Source organism: Schistocerca cancellata, chromosome 7 (assembly GCF_023864275.1).
Source record: "Schistocerca cancellata isolate TAMUIC-IGC-003103 chromosome 7, iqSchCanc2.1, whole genome shotgun sequence".
NCBI classification, from domain to species: Eukaryota; Metazoa; Arthropoda; class Insecta; order Orthoptera; family Acrididae; genus Schistocerca; species Schistocerca cancellata.
In genome coordinates this window covers 330,611,010-330,637,128 of record NC_064632.1, presented here as the reverse complement: position 1 = coordinate 330,637,128, position 26,119 = coordinate 330,611,010, and the positions used below count along the sequence as shown (strand labels likewise).

Sequence of the window (26,119 nt, the reverse complement as noted above, 5' to 3'; positions counted from 1 at the left end):
AAAGCGGCGAACTGCGAAGAGGAAGCGCTGATTATATAGGCAGTACAGAGGGCGCCACAGTCGATCGCGTGGCGTCGGCTAAGAGATTGTCTCTGGTAATGCCAACATTCTCGATTGAAAATAATCGATCGTCACGCTTGCGGTGCAACGCTGACATCCAAATTTTATCCAGTTTAACACCTTCGTCTTTCCTGTTAAAATTATTACGATGTTTATCAATCTCGATAGCCTCTCTATACAAGTGTGCATAATAATGCGAGGTTTTTGATATGACGCTCGTCTCGCTGAATTTTATTTCATGATTACCTTCCTGGTAAACATGTTCCGCTACGGCCGATTTATCCGTGTGACCCAGGCGGCAATTCCTCTTATGTTCGACAAGACGGGTGTTCACACTTCTCTTTGTGGTACCGATGTAAACCTGTCCACAACTACAAGGAATTTTATATACCCCCGGTGTAGCCAAAGGGTGTCGTGCATCTATTGCCGACCTTAAAAATTCTTTTATTTTCCTAGTGGGTCTGAAAATAATTTCCACCCCATACTTGCCTAAAACTTTCCCAAAGCGATCTGTGACCTTACTGATGAACGGAAGAAAAACTTTGCCCTTGGACGACTGTTGTTCGTCGTTACTCCTGATTCTCTGCCTAGAGCGAAGTGCTCGATCTATATCCTTGCTAGAATAGCCATTCTTCACGAAAGTTGACCGTAAATGTTCAATCTCATCTTTTAAATAAACAGGTTCACAAAGTTTGTGCACCCTATCTACCAAAGTTTTCATTACACCTCTTTTTCGTCTAGGGTGGTGGTTTGAATCTTTGTGTAGATAACGATCAGTATGTGTGGGCTTTCTATGCACCTTATGGCCCAACGTTCCGTGCCGTCGTTTAATCACAGACACATCCAGGAAGTTCAATTGCCCATTCCTTTCCGTCTCCATAGTGAATTGGATTTTCGGATTAATGCTGTTTAAATGTGTGAGGAAGGCATCCAACTCCTCTGCTCCGTGTGTCCATACTACGAACGTGTCATCGACATAGCGATACCATCTGGCTGGTCTCTTACTGGCAGTCTGCAACGCCCGTTGTTCAAAAGTCTCCATAAATAAGTTAGCAAAAATATTTTAAAAATTGGTACTAGGATTGCTCAGGGAATAGGTTATAAGGATTTAGAGATGATTTTCAAACAAACAAACCGTACAGAACTCTTAAAATTAACTTCGTTGTATTATCACTTTTTGTACACAGTGAAACGTTCTGGCATTTAGTAAACCAAGTTAAACAATATGTACTTTTTTACGTAAATCATTTTAAGAGACAAAACAGATTTACGGAACATTTCATACTTGCAACGAAAATTTGTGGTAACTGCAAGTCACAAAAATTTTCGTTTAAAGTGCTTTCGCTGAATCACTGGTTATCCTATCCACTCACATTTCTCGTCATTCCCTATGAATATGAGGAACTGATACTGTCAGTACCCTTCTGCAAACATGACAAAAAGTCTTCGTTTATGTGAAAGGTCCAAACCTACGCAATACATTAAATGAAGAAAGTTTCACCAAAAAAAGTAAATTTCACTAACCATGAATATCGTGCCAGCACAAAGTACATGGTAATGGTTGTTAAAAGTCCACTGAACTATTCCTTAAGTAAGTAAACGAACAATATGAGATGTAAAACAATGGAGAAACATGACACTTAATACATAAAACTTCAGTTACATAGACAAAATAAAGTTCAGTGAATGTTTGTTTATTAATTCGCACCTTGCTTAAAAAACACGTCGTAACCTATTTGTAACAACGGCACAGGAAATGTCATATTACGTTATCTCCAACGTAGACGAACATTTTTATGTGTGTTACACATGATATATCACTATTTCTGAAATGAGATTTTGTGTGTGACATATTTTGAATGTTTTATACACTCTGAAAATAAATCAGCGGCTACAGCTTGGAAGAAACTACTCTACGATATGGTCACATCTTACTTAAGACTCGCGACAGTAGCGTTCTTAAGCTATTCATGAGGATACTGTATCCCGAATACACATGTAAACTGTTTCTTCAGATAAAGTATCATTGCACGAAACCATGTAAAAAGAAGTTACGCAAGTACACTCTCGATCAATGTGATTAAGTTCCAAACTCAACTATCAAACTGCACTCAATTAGTCAGGTCGTCTCAGGACGATTCATTTCTATGCTATTTTCTGTATTTTGCACCAAGCAATGTGAATACCTTTTCACTTTGTTGATTTAATACTTCAAAAGCTAACGAAAAAAATCAAGGACACAGCAAATCAACATTTTGCCCATCAGAAAAGAAAAAAAAAGGGCTTCCAGTCATTTTACATCCGTTTCGTAAGAAGATTTGCGTTTATCGTTGGTTAATAGATATGGGATATCTCAAGTCTTTAAAGGTTGTATCTTAATCACAAGATTCCACCTTAGTATCTTATTATTATTAAAGCTCGTCACCGAATTCATTATCATCCTGAAAATTGATAATGTATTAAGAAAACACTAGAAAGTGCTGCGTCAGTCCACGTCTTTCAGTTTTCTTCTGTCCTCTTCTTCTTGTGAGATTACCCGCATCTCAACCGTCTGAAACATAAATCGTAACAATATATCATTAATTCGTTGTAAATAGACACCAGTAGATAGTGTGGTCGTGTATAGAGTTTAAACACTACGTTAATCAAAGGCTTAAACATAGCAATTCAGTACCGTGGATCACTTATGACTATACCAATTGTTAATTATTTTCCATTGATTCATGGTTTAGTAATTAATTTTTGTCTTTTTTCGATGAAACACTTACTAGTCTTGCTTGAGTAACATTGCAGTGCAGTTGTTATTGCAAAATATGTGGAGAAAAACAGTCACATTACGAATATCAGGATGCCGATAGCGAAGGGCACTGGTTTCGTTCTCTGCAAAAGAACTTGTGACTTCTACACTGAAGAGACAAAGAAACAGGTACAACTCCATAATATCTTGTAGGGGCCCCGAGGGCACACAGAAGTGCAGCAACATGACGTGGCAGGGACTCAACTAATGTCTGAAGTAGTGCTGGGGCGAACTGACACCATGAATCCTGCAGGGCTGTCCATAAATCCGTCAGAATACGAGGGGGTGGAGTTCTCTTCCGAACAGCTCGTTACAAGGTATCCCAAATATGCTCAATAATGTTCATCTCTGTGGAGTTTGGTGGCCAGCGTAAGTGTTTAAAGTCAGAAGAGTGTTCCTGGCGACACTTTATAGCAATTATGGACGTGCGGGGTGTCGCATTGTCCTGCTGGAATTGCCTACTTCCGTCGGAATGTACAATGGACGTGAATGGCTGCGAGTGATCAGAGAGGATGCTTACGGACGTGTCACCTGTCACAGACGTATCTAGACACATCAGGGGTCCATATCACTCCAAAAGTACACGCTGTAAGGGATCAACCGCCGCTTACGAATTGAGAACAATATATCATTGCTTCTCGCAGATCGCAGTCGGTACTATCGATAGTCCAGTGTACGGTGCACCAGAGTAGTGTTGGGACTCCAGACAAGTAAGTTGTTAACTGTAAGCGAGCAAGGCGGATTTCGGTAGAACGGCCGACCGCATTTACAACTGTTTAACGGCTGTGTGAGTCCCCCAACTTCGTCGGCCTGACCTCCAGAAAATACGAAAATGGCATTAATTGAGTGATTTGTTGATGTGTTTAAGTGTTCATTTGTGCACCGTGATTACGCGACAGCCATGCCGGACACCGACGATTTGGACTGCAGTGAGAATTGTGCATTCAGTGCTACATGAAGATTATCGGCGTGTGACGACATTAATAGGCGACCTGTGATGAGTTAACCGTTATTACTTTGTCAGACGAAGGGGGGTAACTGCCTCATTCGTGCTGTTTAGACAATAGATATAGAACATTAACATCAAATTATGTACCGATTATTGCTATCTGACATCCTAATTAGCTTTGTTGGATTTGATACGAAACAACTCCCGTGCAAATATTAACCCATCAGCCTTTATCAGTTACACACGCTCAAACTATTCTAGGCTGTTAGGCTATAATCCACTAGTCAATAATGGTGAGTGTAATAGGGAGTGTTTCAACGCCCCGCACCATTACAGAGCCTTGCCCAGCTGACATGCAGCGTCCGTGGATTCACGAGGTTGTCGCCATACCCGTACGCGTCCATCCGCTCGATACAATTTGAAACCAGACTCGTCCGACCAGGCAACCTGTTTCCAGTCATCAACGGTCCAACGTCGGTGTTGTCGGGTCCAGGCAAGGCGTGAAGCTTTGTGTCATGCAGTCAGTAAGGTTACACTAGTGGGCCGTCGGCCTTGAAAGCCCAGGTCGATGATGTTTCGTTGAATGGTTCCAACGCTGAGACTTCTTGGTGGCCTAGGATTGAAATCTGTAATAATTTGCGGAAGGGTTGCACTTCTGGCCGGCCGGTGTGGCCGAGCGGTTCTAGGCGCTTCAGTCTGGAATCGTGTGACCGCTACGGTGACAGGTTCGAATCCTGCCTCGGACATGGATGTGTGTGATGTCCTTAGGTTAGTTACGTTTAAGTAGTTCTAAGTTCTAGGGGACTTATGACCACAGATGTTAAGTCCCATAAAGCTGAGAGCCATTTGACCCATTTTTTTGCACTTCTGTCACATTGAACTGTTCTCTTCAGTCATAGTTGGTCCCGTTCTTGCAGGATCTTTTTCGGACCGCAGCGATGCCCGAGATTTGATGTTTTACCCTATTTCTGATATTCATGGCACACTCGTGAAATGCTCGTAAGGGAAAATCCTCACTTCATCGCTATCTCGAAGATGCTGTGTGGCATTGCTCGTGTGCCAACTATAACACCACGTTCAAACTCACTTAAATCTTGATAACCTGGCATTCTAGCAGCAGTAACTGATCTAATAACTGCACCAGACACCTGTTGTCTTATATAGGCATTTCCGACCGCAGCGCCGAGTTCTGCCTGTTTCCATATCTCTGTATTTGAGTACGCATGCCTATACCAGTTTCTTAGGCGCTTCAGTGTGAAATGATACAATTGAAAGTAACGTAATTTTCTCCAACTTAACGTTTCAATTTTATTTTTTGTGTATTTAAATGTGTTCTGAATGCAACAGTCAAGTTTCATGGTTATACATTAGTTTTCTTTCTTCTAGAAACAATCACAGAACACGCTTTGAATTGAAACCAGTGTCCGCCATGCATTTCCACCATCAGAAACGTTTATGTACCATATGGTGAACATAATGTTATTTGATTGTGCCTAGTAAAAATAAAGGTAACTGTTTTACACCTATCAGTCACTTTTCACCATAGAAAAAAAGCATCCTTATTTTTTCCAGATACAGCCTTTGTTTTGAAACTGATGCAATGCCCACTTTGAAGTCGTTAAAACGGAAAAAATTGATTTTCAGAAATGAGGTAGGTATAACAAATCGGCTTCACGAACTTGTGAAACAATTTATTTAAAACACGCATGCATGTAAAAAGGAAGATGACATCATTGTGCTTCACAACACAGGCGCAGCAGTATCGTATTTATCCGCAGATACTAGGCAGCGAATTTCAATTAAAAGTGCTCCCCTGTATACGAATTACATAATGTGTGTACGAGTACAGGTTTGACGCAGGAACGACGACATACAGAAGGTTCGGTCTGGCCGCGAGCCGTGCGCGGATAGCCAAAGCGGTTAAGGAGACCTCTTATTCGCAACTGCTAATAAATTTCATGTATTGAACACAAGTTATGAAAGTAACACCAACAAATCTAAAAGACAAGTAATGGGATGTAACTGAATTAAGTTAGGTGATAAGGAAATAAGAGACGATATGTAGCGTCGATTCTAAATATTTGGATAGTAAAATAACTGCTGATGATCGAAGTGGTGATTACACAAAATGCAAACTAGACAGTTTTGTTAACATAGAACATAAATTTAGATGTTAGGTCTTTTTGAAGGTATTTACCTGGATTGTAGTGTAGTACATAAGTGAAACATGGACAATAAACATTTCAAATTAGAAGAGAATAGAAGCTTTTAAAATGTGGTGCTTCAGAGAATACTGACGAATAAATGGGTGGATCGAATAAATAAAAGCAATTGGAGAAAAAAAGAATCTGATCGGGTCCACTAACAATATTCAAAGATGTTGGGGCCTCATGTCTTGGTAATGCATTTCCAAGCATTCCTCTAGGCGGCGGCGGAGTCCTACGATGAGGCTTTAAAGCGCCGTTCGCGGATCAGTTTATGGTCTTGTCACCTTTAGCGAGTATATGGGCGAGTGAGTCTTGTGGGACAGCGGCGGAGCTGTTGGCATGTGTAGATGATCGTGCAGCATTGGGGCAGATTACCTTGCACGGAAGTTCGGCGGTGGCATTTACAATATAGGACAGAAAAAAGGTCAGCATCGGACGTAATGATATCTGTCTTTTTTTATTGCACTGCAGATCTAAATTTTAACTGACGGTGCAGCAATCATCAGTGTGTTAGATGTAGTAATGTAGAATGAACGTAATTATAACGACACATATTGCAGTCTAACTCTGGAATGTGTATCGTTACAATTACGTTGATCCTACATAACTGCTTATAACTGATGTAACCTGACTGGTGTAACCTGACTGAGATAGCACGAGATCATGCAATAGGGCTACGAGAAGGTGGATGTTCCTTCTTCGATACTGCAGAAAGACTTAGCAGGAATGTAGTCACTGTACAAGATTACTGGTAGCGACGGTCCCGAGAATGTATGGTCGCAAGAAGACAGGGCTCCAAGCAGCCACGTGGCACTAACGACCGGAGAGACCATCGAGTTTGGTGATGGCTCTGGCGCTTCGTACTGCAGCTGCAGCAGCAATCTGAGCACCAGTTGGCACCACAGTGACACAACTAACTGTTACAAATTGGTTACTTCAAGGACAGCTCAGACATAGGCACCCTGTAACGTGTATTCCACTGAACACAATTCACAGGGCTGTGCGAATTCAGTGGTGTCAAGCGATAGCTCGTTGGAGGTCAGGGTGGATGTCTGTTGTGTTTTCTGCCAAGAGCCGGTTCTGCCTCGGTGCAATGGATGGCCAAGTGTTGGTCAGAAGGCGGCCAATTGAGCATCTGCGCTGGCCGCTGTGGCTGAGCGGTTCTCGGCGCTTCAGTCCGGAACCGCGCTGCTGCTACGGTCGCAAGTTCGAATCCTGTCTCGGGCATCGATGTGTGTGTGATGTCCTTAGGTTAGTTAGGTTTAAGTAGTTCCAAGTCTAGGGGACTGATGACCTCAGATGTTAAGTCCCATAGTGCTTAGAGCCATTTGAACCATCTGAGCGTCTGTAGCCAACCTGTCTGTGGGCTACACAGACTGGAACTGCACCTGGAGTTATGGTCTGGGATGCGATTTCGTATGACAGCAGGAGAACTCTCGTGGTTATCCCACGCACCCTAACTGCAAATCTGTACATCAGTCTGGTAACTCGACCTGTTGTGCTGTCATTGTTAAACAGTATTACAGTGGGTGTTTTCCAACAGGATAACGCACGCCTACAAAGAGCTGTTGTAACCCAACATGCTCTAAAGTGTGTCGACATATTGTATTGGCTTGCAGATCACCAGATCCGTCTCCATTCGACAGCAGATGACAACTCCTGCGTCATACAGAAACAGCATTAACCGTCCCTGTACTGACGAACCAAGTGCAACAGCCGTGGAACCCCATCCCACTAACCGACATCCGGCTCTTGTACAACACAGTGCAAGCACGTTTCTATTCTTCAATTCAACATTCTCACGTTTACACTGATTATTTATGTACCAACATTTCACGTTTGCAATGGCTTATCTCGTACTTAAATTAACTTTTGATCTTATAATGTGAATCACTTAAACAGATTACCTACACAAATACTTTTCTAAATGTCATTAGCCCATAGTAATTATTTTTTGGTGTTGTGATTTTTTTCCACCAGTTTATATGATTTAGTGGATACGCCATGAGGCGTTTTGTAGACGATGCTGTTGTATACAAGAAGACTGTAATGCCAGAAAACTGTAGCTAAATGCAGTATAACCAGCAGACGATCGATGATAGGTGCATCTGCCACTGAAGTTAAATATAAGGGAAGGCTTCTTTCCGTCTGAGGGTGTTGCTGCAACGTAGCGTTACTGCGACGAGGGTATATAAGCACCGACATGTAGACAAGGAACCGGTATGGGATTGGTGTATTGTCAATGTGCGTGCGGTTTATACAGAAGTGTGAACTAGGGCGAAGTTATTACTAAATGCGTCCAAATAGAACTAACGTGCAGTTATCCTTTTCTTGGGTGCCGAAGGACGAATACGTGTACACTACTATCGGAGAATGAAGGATGAACGCTGGAGAAATTACGGCTTGCAGATAATGTTAAACTGCGACAAGGGCTGCTGCTGCTTCATGATAGCGCACTTCCCCATATGGCAAATGCCGTAATGCAGAAGTTACGCCAGATGAAGTGGGAGGCTCTCGAGCACCCGCCCTGTAGTCCTGATCTCTCCCCACGCGATGATGACGCCTTCCGCCCTTAAAAAGGCCTTCAGGAGTCGACGATTCCTGTTGGAGGGAGATGTGGAGCAAACAGTTACAGATTTCTTCACGCAGCAGGGCACGGTGTTTTATCAAAAGGGTATCTCTAGCCTAATGCGTCGTTGGGATTGCCTCAACTCTCAAGATGATTTTTTCTGACTGACATCCCGATTCTCGTGTGTACGGCATTTCAATGGTAACTTTTTAATCGTCCATTACACAACTTTTAATGTAATGTATTGTATATAAACGTCGGCCGGTGTGGCGAGCGGTTCTAGGCGCTTCAGTCTGGAACTGCGCGACCGCTACGGTAGCAGGTTCGAATCCTGCCTCGGGCATGGATATGTGTGATGTTCTTAGGTTAGTTACGTCTAAGTAGTTCTATGTTCTAGGGGACTGATGATCTCCGATGTTAAATCCCATAGTTCTCAGAGCCATTTGAACCATTTTGAACCATTTGCATATAAACAGACGAAGAGATCCATCATTCCTCTTCGATTACGCTACCGGCAGTAAACAACAGTAAACAGAAACAACAGTAGAATACCCAAAAGTAACGGCCTGGAACGATCTAATATGGAATGATCACGTAAAGCCAATTGTAGGAAAAGCAGATGACAGCTTGAGAGTCCCTGGAAATTTTTTAAGAAAATGTAATTCATCCGAGAAAGAAGTGGCTTGCAAAATACTTGGTCGACAGAATCTTGAGTACCGAAAAATGGGGTGAACAGAAACAACGAAGTGAATGAAATTAAACTTCTAGAAATATTAAATGATATCGTGCCGGACGACATATGGGAATATCATTCAAAGATATGGTTCTCTAGGTTGGTAGTGAACCAGTCTAAAAGGCCAATTATAAATTTCAAAGTTGGCGACATCGTCAGTTGATACCCTATTTACTCTACGACCAACGCCGGATGTGGCAGTGAATTTGTTAAATTCGAATTTTATCTGTAAGTACCAACCAGAATTGTATTGTTTTAATTTAAGGATCTGGAAAGGAAGTGTGCAGTTCCGATTCATTAACCAAATATTCAGTTTTAAAAATTTAATTTGACTTGTGCTTCGGATGAATGAAAACTTAGGGCTAGAAATTTTGGGGGTGAACAGAAACAGCAATCGTCAGTGTTTCTTCAGAACGAGATCAAAAATTTGACGAAAATGAAGAACCATCTGGCACTCTTCTCAATCAAAGAGATTATGCTGCGATTAAAGTACATGGAAAAAGTAACCAGTCATTTAGATTGTATGCGTGTAGGATTTTTTATGTAGAAGGTAAAAGTTACGGTGGTGTTTATTAAAAAAATCAAGGTCAGTTAAACACGGTTACTTAAACAGGTCAGAAGTCATTTTACAGTCAAGAAGATTGTGCAGTGCACCCGCATTTAATTTCGTGTAATTCCGGTTTGAAATCCCTATGGCCGCAGGAGCGCATGGAGTCCGACTGTCGCCGATAGAGGGCAACTCGGAACAGAAGGTAGTTAAGGGCTGCGGCAACCTGGAGAGAGAGGAGAGTGTGACGGGCGACGTGGAACGCAAGTGAGACGGCGTGTTGTGGCCAAGCGTCTGCCGTGGTCCGTTGGAAAGAGTGGTGCCATTCCTCACTGCGGGTTTTGGAGGGGCCGAGTGTTGGTCGCAGCCGTGAACACTGCTCGTTAAAGGATACTTCGGTAAAACGCACAGTATTCGGCGTGTCATCTGCTCTTGAAGTAGCAAGCAGTTTGTGTCCATTGTGGTACCGGGTTGGAGTCCAGTCTGACCTTTGCAAGTACTGGACGCGGTGGCGTCTGCGAGATGATACCCGTCGGTTTCCGATTACGACTAATCTTTGTTACATCCTTCTCTCGGCGCACTATAAACAAGCGTTTGTCAATGGGTGCTAGATTTTACGAGAAATCACGGTAAGCGTTGATTAGTGTGCGCGTCACTTGGTCGTGTGGTGTCTATTTTGAGTCTGTATTGTTGCCCGGTGTTATGTATATAAATGTGTTATTTATGAAGCTGTCACTACTCCAAACTGATTTTACAATCTAAGGGTATTGAATGCAGATGTAATTCTTCTGATTTACGAATTGTACTTTATACTCAGTGAAAATTGTTGAATCTAGCTACCTTATTAAAAAAACTAAAGAAGAATGTCTGCATTTGCAGTATGTTTAATGTTTTTCTAAATAATCAACGAATTGTCTTTGTGTTACAGATTAGGTGATTGTATCTCTTGTTAACTGTGATCTCCGTGTGTACGATGATTGAAATTTTTAGTGAAGGTTTCTAGTACCTGGTAGCGACAATCGCCGTCCTATGTTAGTAGAGAAGGAGGAATTATTGCCTCTATCATCATAAATTTGAATCAGTCAATTTTGGCTACTTCGAAGGCAAGGGTATTTTGATAGTTAGTTGCAATAGCTGATGGTTGATATGTATGACATATTCATCTGATCATATGTTTTTCTGTTTGAAATGTAATTTTTTTTACCTTATTTAATATTCTTTACTAGAAGGAAGTGATTTTATACTGTTGCCGTTATGAGATGTTCGCTATCGCTTGTGTTACTGAAATTTAGTCTTTTCAGTCGATGTTATTCTTGGATTTCTTAAATTAATTAATTAGTGTTTTTAGAAATGTTAATAAATTCATCGGCTCAGTACCATACCACTCAACACCAGCTCCCTACCGCATTACAAAGATGTTGTTCGAAAGGTCTCCTTCTGGTTTTATCTATGACTTGTAGATTCAAAGACATGATAATTTTTAAAAACCATGTCACTGACTTAATGTTTTACCACACAAACAAAATTCATCAATTTAATGTTACTGTAACGTAATTAGAGATGCACTCTAAGGCAAAAATCGACGGACGACGAAGGAAGGGACGGAACCCCGTAGATGTGATATAAACGTACAGACAAACAAATGAAACAGAAAAATTGGATGATTTATTCAAGAAATGAGATTCACAAATTGATCAAGTTAGTTACGTGTTGGTCCTCCTGTTGGCCCTTACGCAAGATTTTATTCTGCTTGGCCCTCATTGATAGAGTTGTTGGATGTTCTTCTGAGGAATATCGTGCCAAATTATGTCCAATTGTAGAGTTAGATCGTCAAAATCCCGAGATGGTTGGAGGGACCAGCCCATAATGCTCCAAATGTTCTCAGTTGGGGAGAGATTCAGCGACCTTGCTGGCCAAAGAAGGGTTCGACAAGCACGAAGACAAGCAGTAGAAACTCTCGCTGTGTGCGGGCGGGAATTATCTTGCTTAAATGCAAGCCGAGGGTGGCTCGTTGGGTTGGGTTGATGCGTTTGGGGGAAGAGACCAAACAGTGAGGTCATCGGTCTCATCGGATTAGGGAAGGATGGGGAAGGAAGTCGGCCGTGCCCTTTCAAGGGAACCATCTCGGCATTTGCCTGGAGCGATTTAGGAAAATCATGGAAAACCTAAATCAGGATAGCCGGACGCGGGATTGAACCGTCGTCCTGCCGAATGCGAGTCTAGGGTGGCTCGTCATGAAGAGCAAGAAAACGGGGCGTATAATACAGTCAAGGTAGTGCTATGCTGTAAAGGTACCATTAATGACAACAGAAGGACCCTATTATGGAAAGAAATGGCACCCCTGACTCGTGGTTGTCGGCCGTATGGCCGGCGACAGTCACGTTGGTATCCCACCTCTGTCCTGGGGATCTCAAGGCACGTCTGGAATCTCATTGACTGGAGTGGCATTGTCTTCAGTGATGAGTCTCGCTTCGAACTGAGTCCCGATGATCAGCGAAGACTTGTCCAGAGACATCCTGGACAGCGGTGGGTTACCAACCTGGGCGTCACCCACCATACGACCCAACCAGGAGTGATCGTCTGGGTTGCCATTTCATTCCACAGCAGGTCTCCTATACTTGTCATCCGTGGCACCCATACAGCACAGTGGTACGCCTACGATATTCTACACACCGTTTTCATGCCGTTCATGACAAGCCTTTCTGGGCTTACATTTCGGCAATATAATGCCCACCCGCATAGTGCTTGAATTTCTACTGTTTGTCTCTCTGCTTGCCAATCCCTACCTTGGCCAACAAGGTCGCTGGATATCTTCACAATTGAGAACATTTGAAATTCCATGGGCAACCATCTCCGGATTTGACGAGCTAACGCGACATATGAACAGAAATTGGTAAGATATCCCCCAGGAGGACATCCAAAAACTCTGTCAATCAATGTGAAGCCAGAGAACTTGCTTGCATAAGGGCCAGAGTTGGACCAACGCGTTATTGAGTTGGTCAGTTTGTGAAGCTCGTTCTCTTAAATAAATCATCCAATTTTAATGAAATTGTAATCATTTGTACGTCTATACAAATAAATCACATCTACAGATTTTCGCCCCATTAGGATAATTCCTTCGTAGCGCGTTTTTTTTTTCTTACAGTGAGCAACACCGTTTACTCGGAAAAAAGAATTAAAAATGAAAAGAATTCATCCACTATTCTTAGTTTCGTAACGAGTAAAACGCTGATAATTTTGTTTCTTATTGTCCTAGAACCAAAATCGATTTTAACATATCGCTTTTCATCCAAAGGACCAATAAATAGAAACAATAAACAATTAACACTTCTGTTGCTATTCACGCCCCCCTATAGCGTGAATAGAAGTACCAAGTTTTTATTTTTTTATTTTATAAAACCATGATATAAGTCACAAAACTGAAATTAAGTTTAAAGTTAGTCACAAGATCCATATTCCGAGGCAATTTTGATTCTCATCTTTCTTTCTAAAATTATCAGTTTTTTTCTTTTAAGCCTAGGACCACCAAGTTGTTTTAGGTTACATGGAGTACCAACCAAGGGAAAAATTTGCCCGTATTATAGTAGGCCATAAATCTTGTAACAAGTATTTATTTGAAGTGCCTGTGTTGGGGAAGTGACGTAAGCTTATCAATATTCAGTGACATAGCTAAAACATAAATATCTGGAACTCGTAGTCTGTCCATAAAAGTAGAAATTAATACACAATTTTTCTCTGGTGTAAGGCATATCAAGCAGTAGTGCTCAAAACTTAGTCAAAGAAAGTTTCTATAAACTAGAAACATAAGTTCCATACTTCAATATATATGGGTTATATATGATCTAATAAGTGAATAATACACTTTTCTTCTTAACGAAAACTTCCAAAAACGGAAACAAAACACTTGTAAAAATATGTTGTTATGGTCTTCAGTCCTGATATTGGTTTGATGCCGCTCTCCGTGCTACACTATCCTGTGCAAGTTTATTCATCTCCCGGTACCTACTGCAACCTACATCCTTCTGAATCTGATTAGTGTATTTATCTCTTGGTCTTCCTCTACGATTTTTACCCTCCACGCTGCCCTCCAATGCTAAATTGGTGATCCCTTGATGCCTCAGAACATGTCCTACCAACCGGTCCCTTCTTCTCGTCAAGTTGAGCCACAAACTCCTCTTCTCCCCAATTCTATTCAATACCTCCTCATTAGTTATGTGATCTACCCATCTAATCTTCAGCATTCTTCTGTAGCACCACATTTCGAAAGCATCTATTCTCTTCTTGTCTAAACTATTTATCGTCCATGTTTCACTTCCATACATGGCTACACTCCATACAAATACTTTCAGAAACGACTTCCTGACACTTAAATCTATACTCGATGTTAACAAATTTCTCTTCTTCAGAAACGCTTTCCTTGCCATTACCAGTCTACATTTTATCTCTACTTCGACCATCATCAGTTATTTTGCTCCCCAAATAGCAAAACTCCTTTACTACTTTAAGTGTCTCATTTCCTAATCTAATTCCCTCAGCATCACCCGACTTAATTCGACTACATTCCATTATCCTCGTTTTACTTTTGTTTATTTTCATCTTATATACTCCTTTCGAGACACTGTCCATTCCGTTCAACTGCTCTTCCAAGTCCTTTGCTGTCTCTGATAGAATTACAGTGTCATCGGCGGACCTCAAAGTTTTTATTTCTTCTCCATGGATTTTAATACCTACTCCGAATTTTTCTTTTGTTTCCTTTACTGCTTGCTCAATATACAGGTTGAATAACGTTGGGGAGAGGCTACAACCCTGTCTCACTCCCTTCCCAACCAATGCTTCCCTTTCATACCCCTCGACTCTTATAACTGCCATCTGCTTTCTGTACAAATTCTAAATAGCCTTTAGCTCCCTGTATTTTACCCCCGCCACCTTCAGAATTTGAAAGAGAGTATTCCAATCAACATTGTCAAAAGCTTTCTCTAAGTCTACAATTGCTAGAAACGTAGGTTTGCCTTTTCTTAATCTTTCTTCTAAGATAAGTCGTAGGGTCAGTATTGCCTCACGTGTTCCAATATTTCTACGGAATCCAAACTGATCTTCCCCGAGGTCGGCTTTTATCAGTTTTTCCATTCGTCTCTAAAGAATTCGCGTTAGTATTTTGCAGCTGTGACTTATTAAACTGATAGTTCGGTAATTTTCACATCTGTCAACACCTGCTTTCTTTGGGATTGGAATTATTATATTCTTTTTGAAGTCTGAGGGTATTTCGCCTGTATCATACATCTTGCTCACCAGATGGTAGAGTTTTGTCAGAACTGGCTCTCCCAAGGCTGTTCTAATGGAATCTTGTCTACTCCGTGGACCTTGTTTCGATTCTGGTCTTTCAGTGCTCTGTCAAACTCTTCACGCAGTATCATATCTCGCATTTCATCTTCATCTACATCCTCTTCCATTTCCATAACATTGTCCTCAAGTACATCGCTCTTGTATAAACCCTCTATATACTCCTTCCATCTTTCTGCTTTCCCTTCTTTGCTCAGAACTGGGTTTCCATCAAAGCTCTTGATATTCATGCAAGTGGTTCTCCTTTCTCCAAAGGTCTCTTTAATTTTCCTGTACGCAGTATCTATTTTACCCCTAGTGAGATAAGCCTCTACATCCTTACATTTGTTCTCTAGCCATCCCTGCTTAGCCATTTTGCACTTCCTGTCGATCTCATTTCTGAGACGTTTGTATTCCTATTTGCCTGCTTCATTTACTGCGTTTTTATGTTTCCTCCTTTCATCAATTAAATTCAATATTTCTTCTGTTACCCAAGGATTTCTACTAGCCCTCGTCTTTTTACCTACTTGATCCTTTGCTGCCTCCACTATTTCATCCCTCAGAGCTACCCATTCTTCTTCAACTGTACTTCTTTCCCCCACTGCTGTCAATTGTTCCCTTATGCTCTCCCTGAAACTCTGCACAACCTCTGGTCTAGTCAGTTTATCCAGGTCCCCTCTCTTTAAATTTCCACCTTTTTGCAGTATCTTCAATTTTAATCTGCAGTTCATAACCAATAGATTGTAGTCAGAGTCCACATCTGCCCCTGGAAACGTCTTACAATTTAAAACCTGGTTCCTAAATCTCTGTCTTACCATTATAAAATCTGATACCTACTAGTATCTCCAGGATTCTTCCATGTATACAACCTTCTTTTATGATTCTTGAACCAAGTGTTAGCTATGATTAAGTAATGCTCTGTGCAAAATTCTACCAGGCGGATTCTTCTTTCATTTCTTAGCCCCAATCCATATTCACCTACTATGTTTCCTTCTCTCCCTTTTCCTACACTCGTATTCCAGTCACCCATGACTATTAAATTTTCGTCTCCCTTCACTATCTGAATAATTTCTTTTATCTCACCATACATTTCATCAATTTCTTCATCATCTGCAGAGCTAGTTGGCATATAAACTTGTACTACTGTAGTAGGCGTGGGCTTCGTGCCGATCGTGGCCACAATAATGCGTTCACTATGCTGTTTGTAGTAGCTTACCCGCACTCCTATTTTTTTATTCATTATTAAACCTACTCCTGCATTACCCCTATTTGATTTTGTATTTATAACCCTGTATTCACCTGACCAAAAGTCTTGTTCCTCCTGCCACCGAACTTCACTAATTCCCACTATATCTAACTTTAACCTATCCATTTCCCCTTTTAAATTTTCTAACCTATCTGCTCGATTAAGGGATCTGACATTCCACGCTCCGATCCGTAGAATCCCAGTTTTCTTTCTCCTGATAACAACGTCCTCTTGAGTAGTCCCCTCCCGGAACATAAAGGGTGCTGTATACCACAAACTTTCAAGAAACGCTCTTCAATTGAGACGATGTAAAAATATAGGGTCGTGTATATCACAAACTTTCAAGAAACGCTCTTCAATTTGAGAAGCTATTGTTATTTAGAGATGAAATTTTCCCCCTGCATTAAAAACAGTTAATTCTTAATGAGGGTTAGAGAGGTGGCGACAACCTCCCCATGCGAAGGATTTTGCGAATATGAGTAAACAAATGGAGATAGTACACAAAAGTAATAAAGAAGTGCCCATAAATTTACTTGAAGAAACAACGGTTTTCTGAAGGAATTGCTGGAGTTACTGCATGCCAGGGTTGTGAAATGAAACTTAGACACAGTTTGAATTATTGACACAGGTAGTACCAATCCAGTGCAAAATATGCCTTTGAATATAAAAGTTACATTTTTTAATTTGCAATTTTCAAAATTTTAGCCTGATAAAGGTACAGTATAGTACTTCATAAGGTGAAAGACAAAAATAAAAAGGCCCATAAACATAGAAGAACATTTGTTATGATTAATTTTAATATACCAAAAACTTATGGGCAACATTAGGCCTTGCTTGGTGGTTCTAGGGTACCCTTCATACGGTACTCATCATCGGTATGAGGCCTTCAACAGATTGGATTAATAGAAGCGACATAGGAAATACAGTTAAGAGTGGCGCGTTTCTCAGGTGAAGGTTCAGTATGTTCGGGAGGGTTATGGAGATCCTTAAGGAACTCCAGTGAGAGACTTTACGAGAGAGGTATTACGGGTAACAGACTTCAGTGTTGAAATTCTGTGAGCATACTGCACATTCAGAGACAAGTCAGGTAACATAATTATTCTCATATACGTCCCGCGAAACGATTACCACTAGAAAATGAGAGAAATTCCAACTCATACAGAGGTTTATCGACAGTCGTTCTTCCCACGCACCATTATCGAATGAAAAAGGGAAGGGGAGAAAATGATAGTGGTACGAGAAGTACCCTCTGCCACACACTTTAAAGGCTTGTAGAGTATACATAGTGAAGACGTAGACGTAGAGTGTTCAGACGGGAACGTTACCTTGTAGCCCTTGTCGAGTGGCTCTTTGGGCAGCCAGCGCCGCACCAGCGGACTGAAGAGGTGAGGCCCCGGTCGCGGCTCGTCTTCTCCAGGCCGCACCACGAGGCTCACCAGCTGCGACACCACCATCGTGATGGTCCAGCCCATCGCTGTGTACCACAGGTGTGACACCCGGTACACCGTCCACACATCGCTGTAACCAATCAACATTACAGCGTTCACACCGAAAGAACATATTCAAGAATGGAAAGGAAAATTGAGGGTCTGTTGCGTAACGATCAGTTTGGATTTAGAGAAGGTAAAGCCAGCCGGAAGGCAGTCTCGTGCTGCACTTGATAATGTAAGTAAGACTTACCTAAAGCCTTGTTCGTAGGATTTGTCGACAAAGATAATGCGTTCAACAGTATGGAACAATGCAACATGTTCGAAAATCTCAAGAAAACAGATCTGAGTTGTGTGGAAAAGTGGGTAATATACAAGATCAACTAACATTAATGTGGTCATTAATGTTTGACGTCAACGTGCAATGACCACTCGCAGACGGCATGTGGATGTACCAACAGTGGAGAGTATATAAGGCATGCCGGTTGGTGGTGGAACTCGGTGAAGCTGTCATAATGCTGAAACGGAGCTGACGTCCAAAGGGGCATGACCACTGGCTTTCGGCCAAGGGTGGAAGCATTCCCAAAATGGTACCATTCGAAACCGGCGCCGAGGCAGTAGGTGTACCAGGGGCCACTCATGACAGGGTGAACCACCGCTCCGGGGATGTATACGGGTGACTAGACGTACAAATATTGAGCAACTGATCCAAGTGGCTAACAACAGCGTTTCCTCAACGACCGTTCAGCGAACGTTGCTGCGTGTGGTACTCCGCAACAGGTGCCTGGTTCATGCACCCGTGCTGACTGCTGGTTATCGGCGACAAAGGCTAGAATCGGACTGCAAATGAACGTACACAGAGTGGCTATTTCAGATGCATTATGCTCCGTCAGACAAATGGCCATTGGCGTGTACATCGTGAGACATCTGAAACCAAACGCTTTGGAACAATCATCGGGAGGGTCCACGACGGAGGAGGGAGCGTTATGGTCTGCTGAATGTTTTCGTAGCGTTCCCTACTTGATCTGCAAGGCAAAGTAGATCAGTGCAAGCATGTATTTATCCTTGGGAACCATACTGAGGCTTTTGAGACCGTGTACAATATCTACAAAACTAAGACGAAACAGTAAGAATAAAAGATAAAAAACGAAATTCTTGGATTAAAATGTGTGTAAGACAGGGACGCTGCCTTTCACCCATACCGCTCAGTCTACACATCAAGGCAACTATGACAGACATAAAAGAAAGATTCAGCACTGTGTTTAAAGTTCAGGATGAAAGGGTATCAATAATACTGTTCACTGACACCATTTCTATCTTTAGTGGAAGGGAAAAAATATTACAGCATCTGATGAATGGAATGAACAGCCTTATAAGTATAGAATGTGGCTTGAGAATGGACCGAAGAAAGACAATAGTATTGAAAGGTAACTAAAATGATATTATCGATAGGCATAACATCAAAATTTCTAACCATTAAGCACATGAATTTAAGGAATTCTGGAAACTTAGAAGCAAAATTGTACGTGACGGATGAAGCAAGCAGGACATAGAAAGCGGAGTAGCGCTGGCAGAAAGGGCATTCCTGGTCGAGAGAAGTCTGCTAGTATCAAACATTGGGCTTAATCTGAGGAAGAAATTTCTGAGAATGTATGTTTTCAGCACCGTATGGTACGGTAGTGAATCATGGACTGTCGGAAACTCGGAACAGAAGAGATGTGGTGCTATAGAAGGATGTTGAAAATTACACCTTACGCAGAATGACCGAGGAGAGAGACATACGCAAAACACTCACAAGAAGGGTGAGGATAACAAGACACGTATTAGGACAAGGAATAACTTTTATGGTACTTGAGAGAGCTGTAGTGGGTAAAACTATAGGTTACGACTGAGAATTGAGTATAGCTGTAGTATCCGATAGCGATTAGAATGCCATGCCCAGCTCGCCCCTTCTCATCTGGAAATGATTTTATAATGTGAAAATTTCAAGTTTTAGTATGGTCATTGCTCCACATTAAACTTTTATTTTTGAGTTATCAGTCTTCTGACTGGTTTGATGCGTCCTAGCACGAATTGCACTCCTGTGCCAACCGTTTCATTTCAGAGTAGCAGTTTCAACCTACGTCCTCAATTATTTGAGGACTGTATTCCACTCTTTATCTTAATTTACAGTTTTTATCCTCTACATCTCCCTCTAGTACCATGGAAATTGTTCCCCGATGTCTTAAAAGATGTCCTATCAACTCGTCCCTTCTTCTTGTAAGCTTTTTTTACACATTTCTTTCATCGGCGATTTTGCGGAGGACCTCCTAATTCCTTCATTTCAGTGTTCTTCTGTCGCACCACAATTCAAATCTTTCGATTCTCTTCTGGTCTCGTTTTGCCACAGTCCGTATTTCACTACCATACCATGCTGAACTCCAAATTTACATTATCAGAACGTTCTTCCTCAAATTAAGGCCTATGTTTGACACGAGTAAACTTTTCTTGGCGAGGAACGCCCTATTTGCTAGTGATAATCTACTTTTTATGTCCTCCTTGCTTCGTACAGCATGGTTTATTTTGCTGCGTAGGTAACAGAATCCGTCTACTTCGTGATCCTCAATTGTGATACTTCTCATTACCTTCATCTTCCTTCGATGTATTCCTCATCCATATTCTGCACTTAGTAGACTGTTCATTCCATTCAATGGATCCTGTAATTTTTCTTTACTTTCACTGAGAATGGCAATGTCATCAGCTAATCTTATCATCGGTATCCTTTCACCTTAAATTTTAATCACTCTCTTGAACCTTTCTTTTATTTAGGTCATTGCTTATTTGATGTATAATAGGAACAGTGGGGGCAAAAGACTACCCCACTGTCTTATACTCTTTTTAATCCGAGCACTTCGTTCTTGATCTTGCACCCTCATTGTTCCCTTTTGGTCGTTGTACATATTATACGTTACTCATCTTTCTCTATAACTTACCACTATTTTTCTCAGAATTTCGAACATGTTGCACCATTTTATATTGTCGAACGCTTTTGTCAGGTCGGCAAATCCTATTAACGTGTCTTGATTTCTCTTGAGTTTTGCTTCAGTTATCAGCCGCTAGGACTGAACTTGCCCTCCCTAAGCCAAACTGACAGTCATCTAACACGTCCTCAATTTTCTTTTGCATTCTTATGTATATTATTCTTGTCAGCAATTTGGATGCATGAGCTGTTAAATTGAGTATGCGATAGTTGCGCCCGATTTGGCCTCCCAAAAATGGCTAGGTAGGTCAGTTGAAGAGCATACTGTTAGAATTCTCACGTCAAACAGATAGGTCGATAGTCCAGGATCATCGCTGACACAGACCTCACCGCCTGCCACGAAACGGCGTAAGAAGTTTACTGTCATGGTGGTGAAACTTATATAGAGACCTTGGTTCGCTACCACGCCACTTGAAGCGTTGTGACTTAATAAAACAATCATCTCACTTTCTTATTGGCTCATTCTTAATCTTACGAGTTCGTTTTCGTTTCATAGTTAACAGAAGTTGGTTTCATCACAATGTGCATCTGATTACGACTCCTCGTATGTATTTCACTCTTTGAACTGCGTTGTAAATATGTTACTCGTATTCTGATTGCGTTCTCGTATCCCTAATGTTGAGTGGGGTAAATGATTAAAAATTCGTTTTTGTTTCATATTAAACAGAAGCTGGTTTCGTTGCATGATGTTCTGTGAACTTACGTGTATCTTTTATTGCTTACAAATATGAGTTTGAACTGTTCGACTTAAATGCATTGTTAGTATGTTGCTCGCATTCTACGTTTTTTTTTTGCGTCCATTATCAGTACTTTCTCTCATTTTTGGAGAACTTCGTTGTAACTTGGTAGTCAAGGGAAGCAGGATTCAGTTACGATTTTTGAGGGGGCCGTAATCAGTTACTATTGGTTCCATTTTACAATTACACACATTTATTTTAAACGATAATTCCAGACTCAGCAATAAATAAAGATGTTGTTGTTGTTGTGGTCTTCAGTCCTGAGACTGGTTTGATGCAGCTCTCCATGCTACTCTGTCCCGTGCAAGCTTCTTCATCTCGCAGTACCTACTGCAGCCTACATCCTTCTGAATCTGCTTAGTGTATTCATCTCTTGGTCTCCCTCTACGATTTTTACCCTCCACGCTGCCCTCCAAAACTAAATTGGTGATCCCTCGATGTCTCAGAACCTGTCCTACCAACCGATCCCTTCTTCTAGTGAAGTTGTGCCATAAGCTCCCCTTCTGCCCAATTCTATTCAATACCTCCTCATTAGTTATGTGATCTACCCATCTATTCTTCAGCATTCTTCTGTAGCACCACATTTCTAAAGCTTCTATTCTCTTTCTGTCCAAACTATTTATTGTCCATGTTTCACTTCCATACATGGCTACACTCCATACAAATACTTTCAGAAACGACTTCCTGACACTTAAATCTATACTCGATGTTAACAAATTTCTCTTCTTCAGAAACGCTTTCCTTGCCATTACCAGTCTACATTTTATATCTTCTCTACTACGGTCATCATCAGTTATTTTGCTCCCTAAATAGCAAAACTCCTTCACTACTTTAAGTGTCTCATTTCTTAATCTAATTACCTCAGCATCACCCGACTTAATTCGACTACATTTCATTATCCTCGTTTTGCTTTTGTTGATGGTCATCTTATACCCTCCTTTCAAGACACTGTCCATTCCGTTCAACTGCTCTTCCAAGTCCTTTGCTGTCTCTGACAGAATTACAATATCATCGGCGAACCTCAAAGTTTTTATTTCTTCTCCATGGATTTTAATACCTACACCGAACTCTTCTTTGGTTTCCTTTATTGCTTGCTCAATATACAGACTGAATAACATCGGGGATAGGCTACAACCCTGTCTCACTCCCTTCCCAACCAATGCTTCCCTTTCATACCCCTCGACTCTTATAACTGCCATCTGTTTTCTGTACAAATTGTAAATAGCCTTTCGCTCCCAGTATTTTACCCCGCCACCTTCAGAATTTGAAAGAGAGTATTCCAATCAACATTGTCAAAAGCTTTCTCTAAGTCTACAAATACTAGAAACGTAGGTTTGCCTTTCCTTAATCTTTCTTCTAAGATCAGTCATAGGGTCAGTATTGCCTCACGTGTTCCAATATTTCTACGGAATCCAAACTGATATTCCCCGAGGTCGGCTTTTATCAGTTTTTCCATTCGTCTCTAAAGAATTCGCGTTAGTATTTTGCAGCTGTGACTTATTAAACTGATAGTTCGGTAATTTTCACATCTGTCAACACCTGCTTTCTTTGGGATTGGAATTATTATTTTCTTCTTGAAGCCTGAGGGTATTTCGCCTGTCTCATACTTCTTGCTCACCAGATGGTAGAGTTTTGTCAGGACTGGCTCTCCCAAGGCTGTCAGTAGTTCTAATGGAATGTTGTCTACTCCGTGGACCTTGTTTCGACTCTGGTCTTTCAGTGCTCTGTCAAACTCTTCACGCGGTATCGTATCTCCCATTTCATCTTCATCTACATTCTCTTCCATTGCTATAATATTGTTCTCAAGTACATCGGCCTTGTATAGACCCTCTATATACTCCTTCCACCTTTCTGCTTTCCATTCTTTGGTTAGAACTGGGTTTCCATCTGAGCTCTTGATATTCATGCAAGTGGTTCTCCTTTCTCCAAAGGTCTCTTTAATTTTCCTGTGCGCAGTATCTATTTTACCCCTAGTGAGATAAGCCTCTACATCCTTACATTTGTCCTCTAGTCATCCCTGCTTAGCCATTTTACACTTCCTGTCGATCTCATTTCTGAGACGTTTGTATTCCTTTTTGTCTGCTTCATTTACTGCGTTTTTATGTTTCCTCCTTTCATCAATGAAATTCAAAATTTCTTCTGTTACCCACGGGTTTCTACTAGCCCTCGTCTTTTTACCTATTTGATCCTCTGCGTCTTCACTATTTCATCCCTCAAAGTTACCCATTCTTCTTCTACTGTATTTCTTTCCCCCATTCCTGTCAATTGTTCCCTTATGCTCTCCCTGAAACTCTGTACAACCTCTGGTTCTCTCAGTTTATCCAGGTCCCATCTCCTTAAATTCCCACCTTTTTGCAGTTTCTTCAGTTTTAATCTACAGTTCATAACCAATAGATTGTGGTCAGAGTCCACATCTGCCCCTGGAAACGTCTTACAATTTAAAACCTGGTTCCTAAATCTCTGTCTTACCATCATATAATCTATCTGATACCTTTTAGTATCTCCAGGGTTCTTCTATGTATACAACCTTCTCTCATGATTCTTAAACCAAGTGTTAGCTATAAATAAAGATATCACACTTTATTAATGAAAGAATAAACAACTGTGTAATTAATAGTGCTTTCAGTGCGTTACAATTTACCAAATGAGCATAAAATGCAGACACAGCAAATAATGCTTTAAAATCATGCCATTGTGATCCCAATTAGAATTTTAAGGCAAGTAACGAAAGTCACAGCTGATGGCCTTTAACGCCAAGAACGGCAGTTATATAAAACAAATTAACAAACACACTGTAAAACAGGAATGCAATAGCAAAGGCTAATTTGAAAAGACAGGCAACTGATCACCAAATGGGTGAGTCAAAATGATGCTAAACTTGGTAACACAATCATTTAAACCTGCTGTAACACCAAGAATGGCAATTATATAAAAAATTTAAAAAACATACAGTAAAACAGCAAATACAACAGCAAATGTTAATTTAAAAGGACAAGCAACTGATCACCAAATGGGTGAGTCAAAATGGTGGTAAACGTGGTAGCACAGTCATTTAAACCTGCTGTAACGCCAAGAATGGCAATTATACACTCCTGGAAATTGAAATAAGAACACCGTGAATTCATTGTCCCAGGAAGGGGAAACTTTATTGACACTTTCCTGGGGTCAGATACATCACATGATCACACTGACAGAACCACAGGCACATAGACACAGGCAACAGAGCATGCACAATGTCGGCACTAGTACAGTGTATATCCACCTTTCGCAGCAATGCAGGCTGCTATTCTCCCATGGAGACGATCGTAGAGATGCTGGATGTAGTCCTGTGGAACGGCTTGCCATGCCATTTCCACCTGGCGCCTCAGCTGGACCAGCGTTCGTGCTGGACGAGCAGACCGCGTGAGACGACGCTTCATCCAGTCCCAAACATGCTCAATGGGGGACAGATCCGGAGAGCTTGCTGGCCAGGGTAGTTGACTTACACCTTCTAGAGCACGTTGGGTGGCACGGGATACATGCGGACGTGCATTGTCCTATTGGAACAGCAAGTTCCCTTGCCGGTCTAGGAATGGTAGAACGATGGGTTCGATGACGGTTTGGATGTACCGTGCACTATTCAGTGTCCCCTACACGATCACCAGTGGTGTACGGCCAGTGTAGGAGATCGCTCCCCACACCATGATGCCGGGTGTTGGCCCTGTGTGCCTCGGTCGTATGCAGTCCTGATTGTGGCGCTCACCTGCACGGTGCCAAACACGCATACGACCATCATTGGCACCAAGGCAGAAGCGACTCTCATCGCTGAAGACGACACGTCTCCATTCGTCCCTCCATTCACGCCTGTCGCGACACCACTGGAGGCGGGCTGCACGATGTTGGGGCGTGAGCGGAAGACGGCCTAACGGTGTGCGGGACCGTAGCCCAGCTTCATGGAGACGGTTGCGAATGGTCCTCGCCGATACCCCAGGAGCAACAGTGTCCCTAATTTGCTGGGAAGTGGCGGTGCGGTCCCCTACGGCACTGCGTAGGATCCTACGGTCTTGGCGTACATCCGTGCGTCGCTGCGGTCCGGTCCCAGGTCGACGGGCACGTGCACCTTCCGCCGACCACTGGCGACAACATCGATGTACTTTGGAGACCTCACGCCCCACGTGTTGAGCAATTCGGCGGTACGTCCACCCGGCCTCCCACATGCCCACTTTACGCCCTCGCTCAAAGTCCGTCAACTGCACATACGGTTCACGTCCACGCTGTCGCGGCATGCTACCAGTGTTAAAGACTGCGATGGAGCTCCGTATGCCACGGCAAACTGGCTGACACTGACGGCGGCGGTGCACAAATGCTGCGCAGCTAGCGCCATTCGACGGCCAACACCGCGGTTCCTGGTGTGTCCGCTGTGCCGTGCGTGTGATCATTGCTTGTACAGCCCTCTCGCAGTGTCCGGAGCAAGTATGGTGGGTCTGACACACCGGTGTCAATGTGTTCTTTTTTCCATTTCCAGGAGTG

General features: G+C 42.0%; 1 protein-coding gene across 1 annotated transcript in view; it reads right to left on the bottom strand.

Annotated features, from left to right (window-relative positions):
- Nucleotides 1–1,223: 1,223 nt before the first annotated feature.
- The window catches only part of LOC126092004 (sodium-coupled monocarboxylate transporter 1-like), a 191,880-nt gene continuing 166,984 nt past the window's right edge, over nt 1,224–26,119 (bottom strand). Inside the window, exons 14-15 of the mRNA XM_049907380.1 lie at nt 17,753–17,945; nt 1,224–2,611 (exon numbers count right to left, since the gene is read on the bottom strand). Coding sequence (XP_049763337.1) covers nt 2,546–2,611; nt 17,753–17,945 — 259 coding nt within the window. The 3' untranslated portion in view covers nt 1,224–2,545. The remainder of the gene's footprint in view (nt 2,612–17,752; nt 17,946–26,119) is intronic.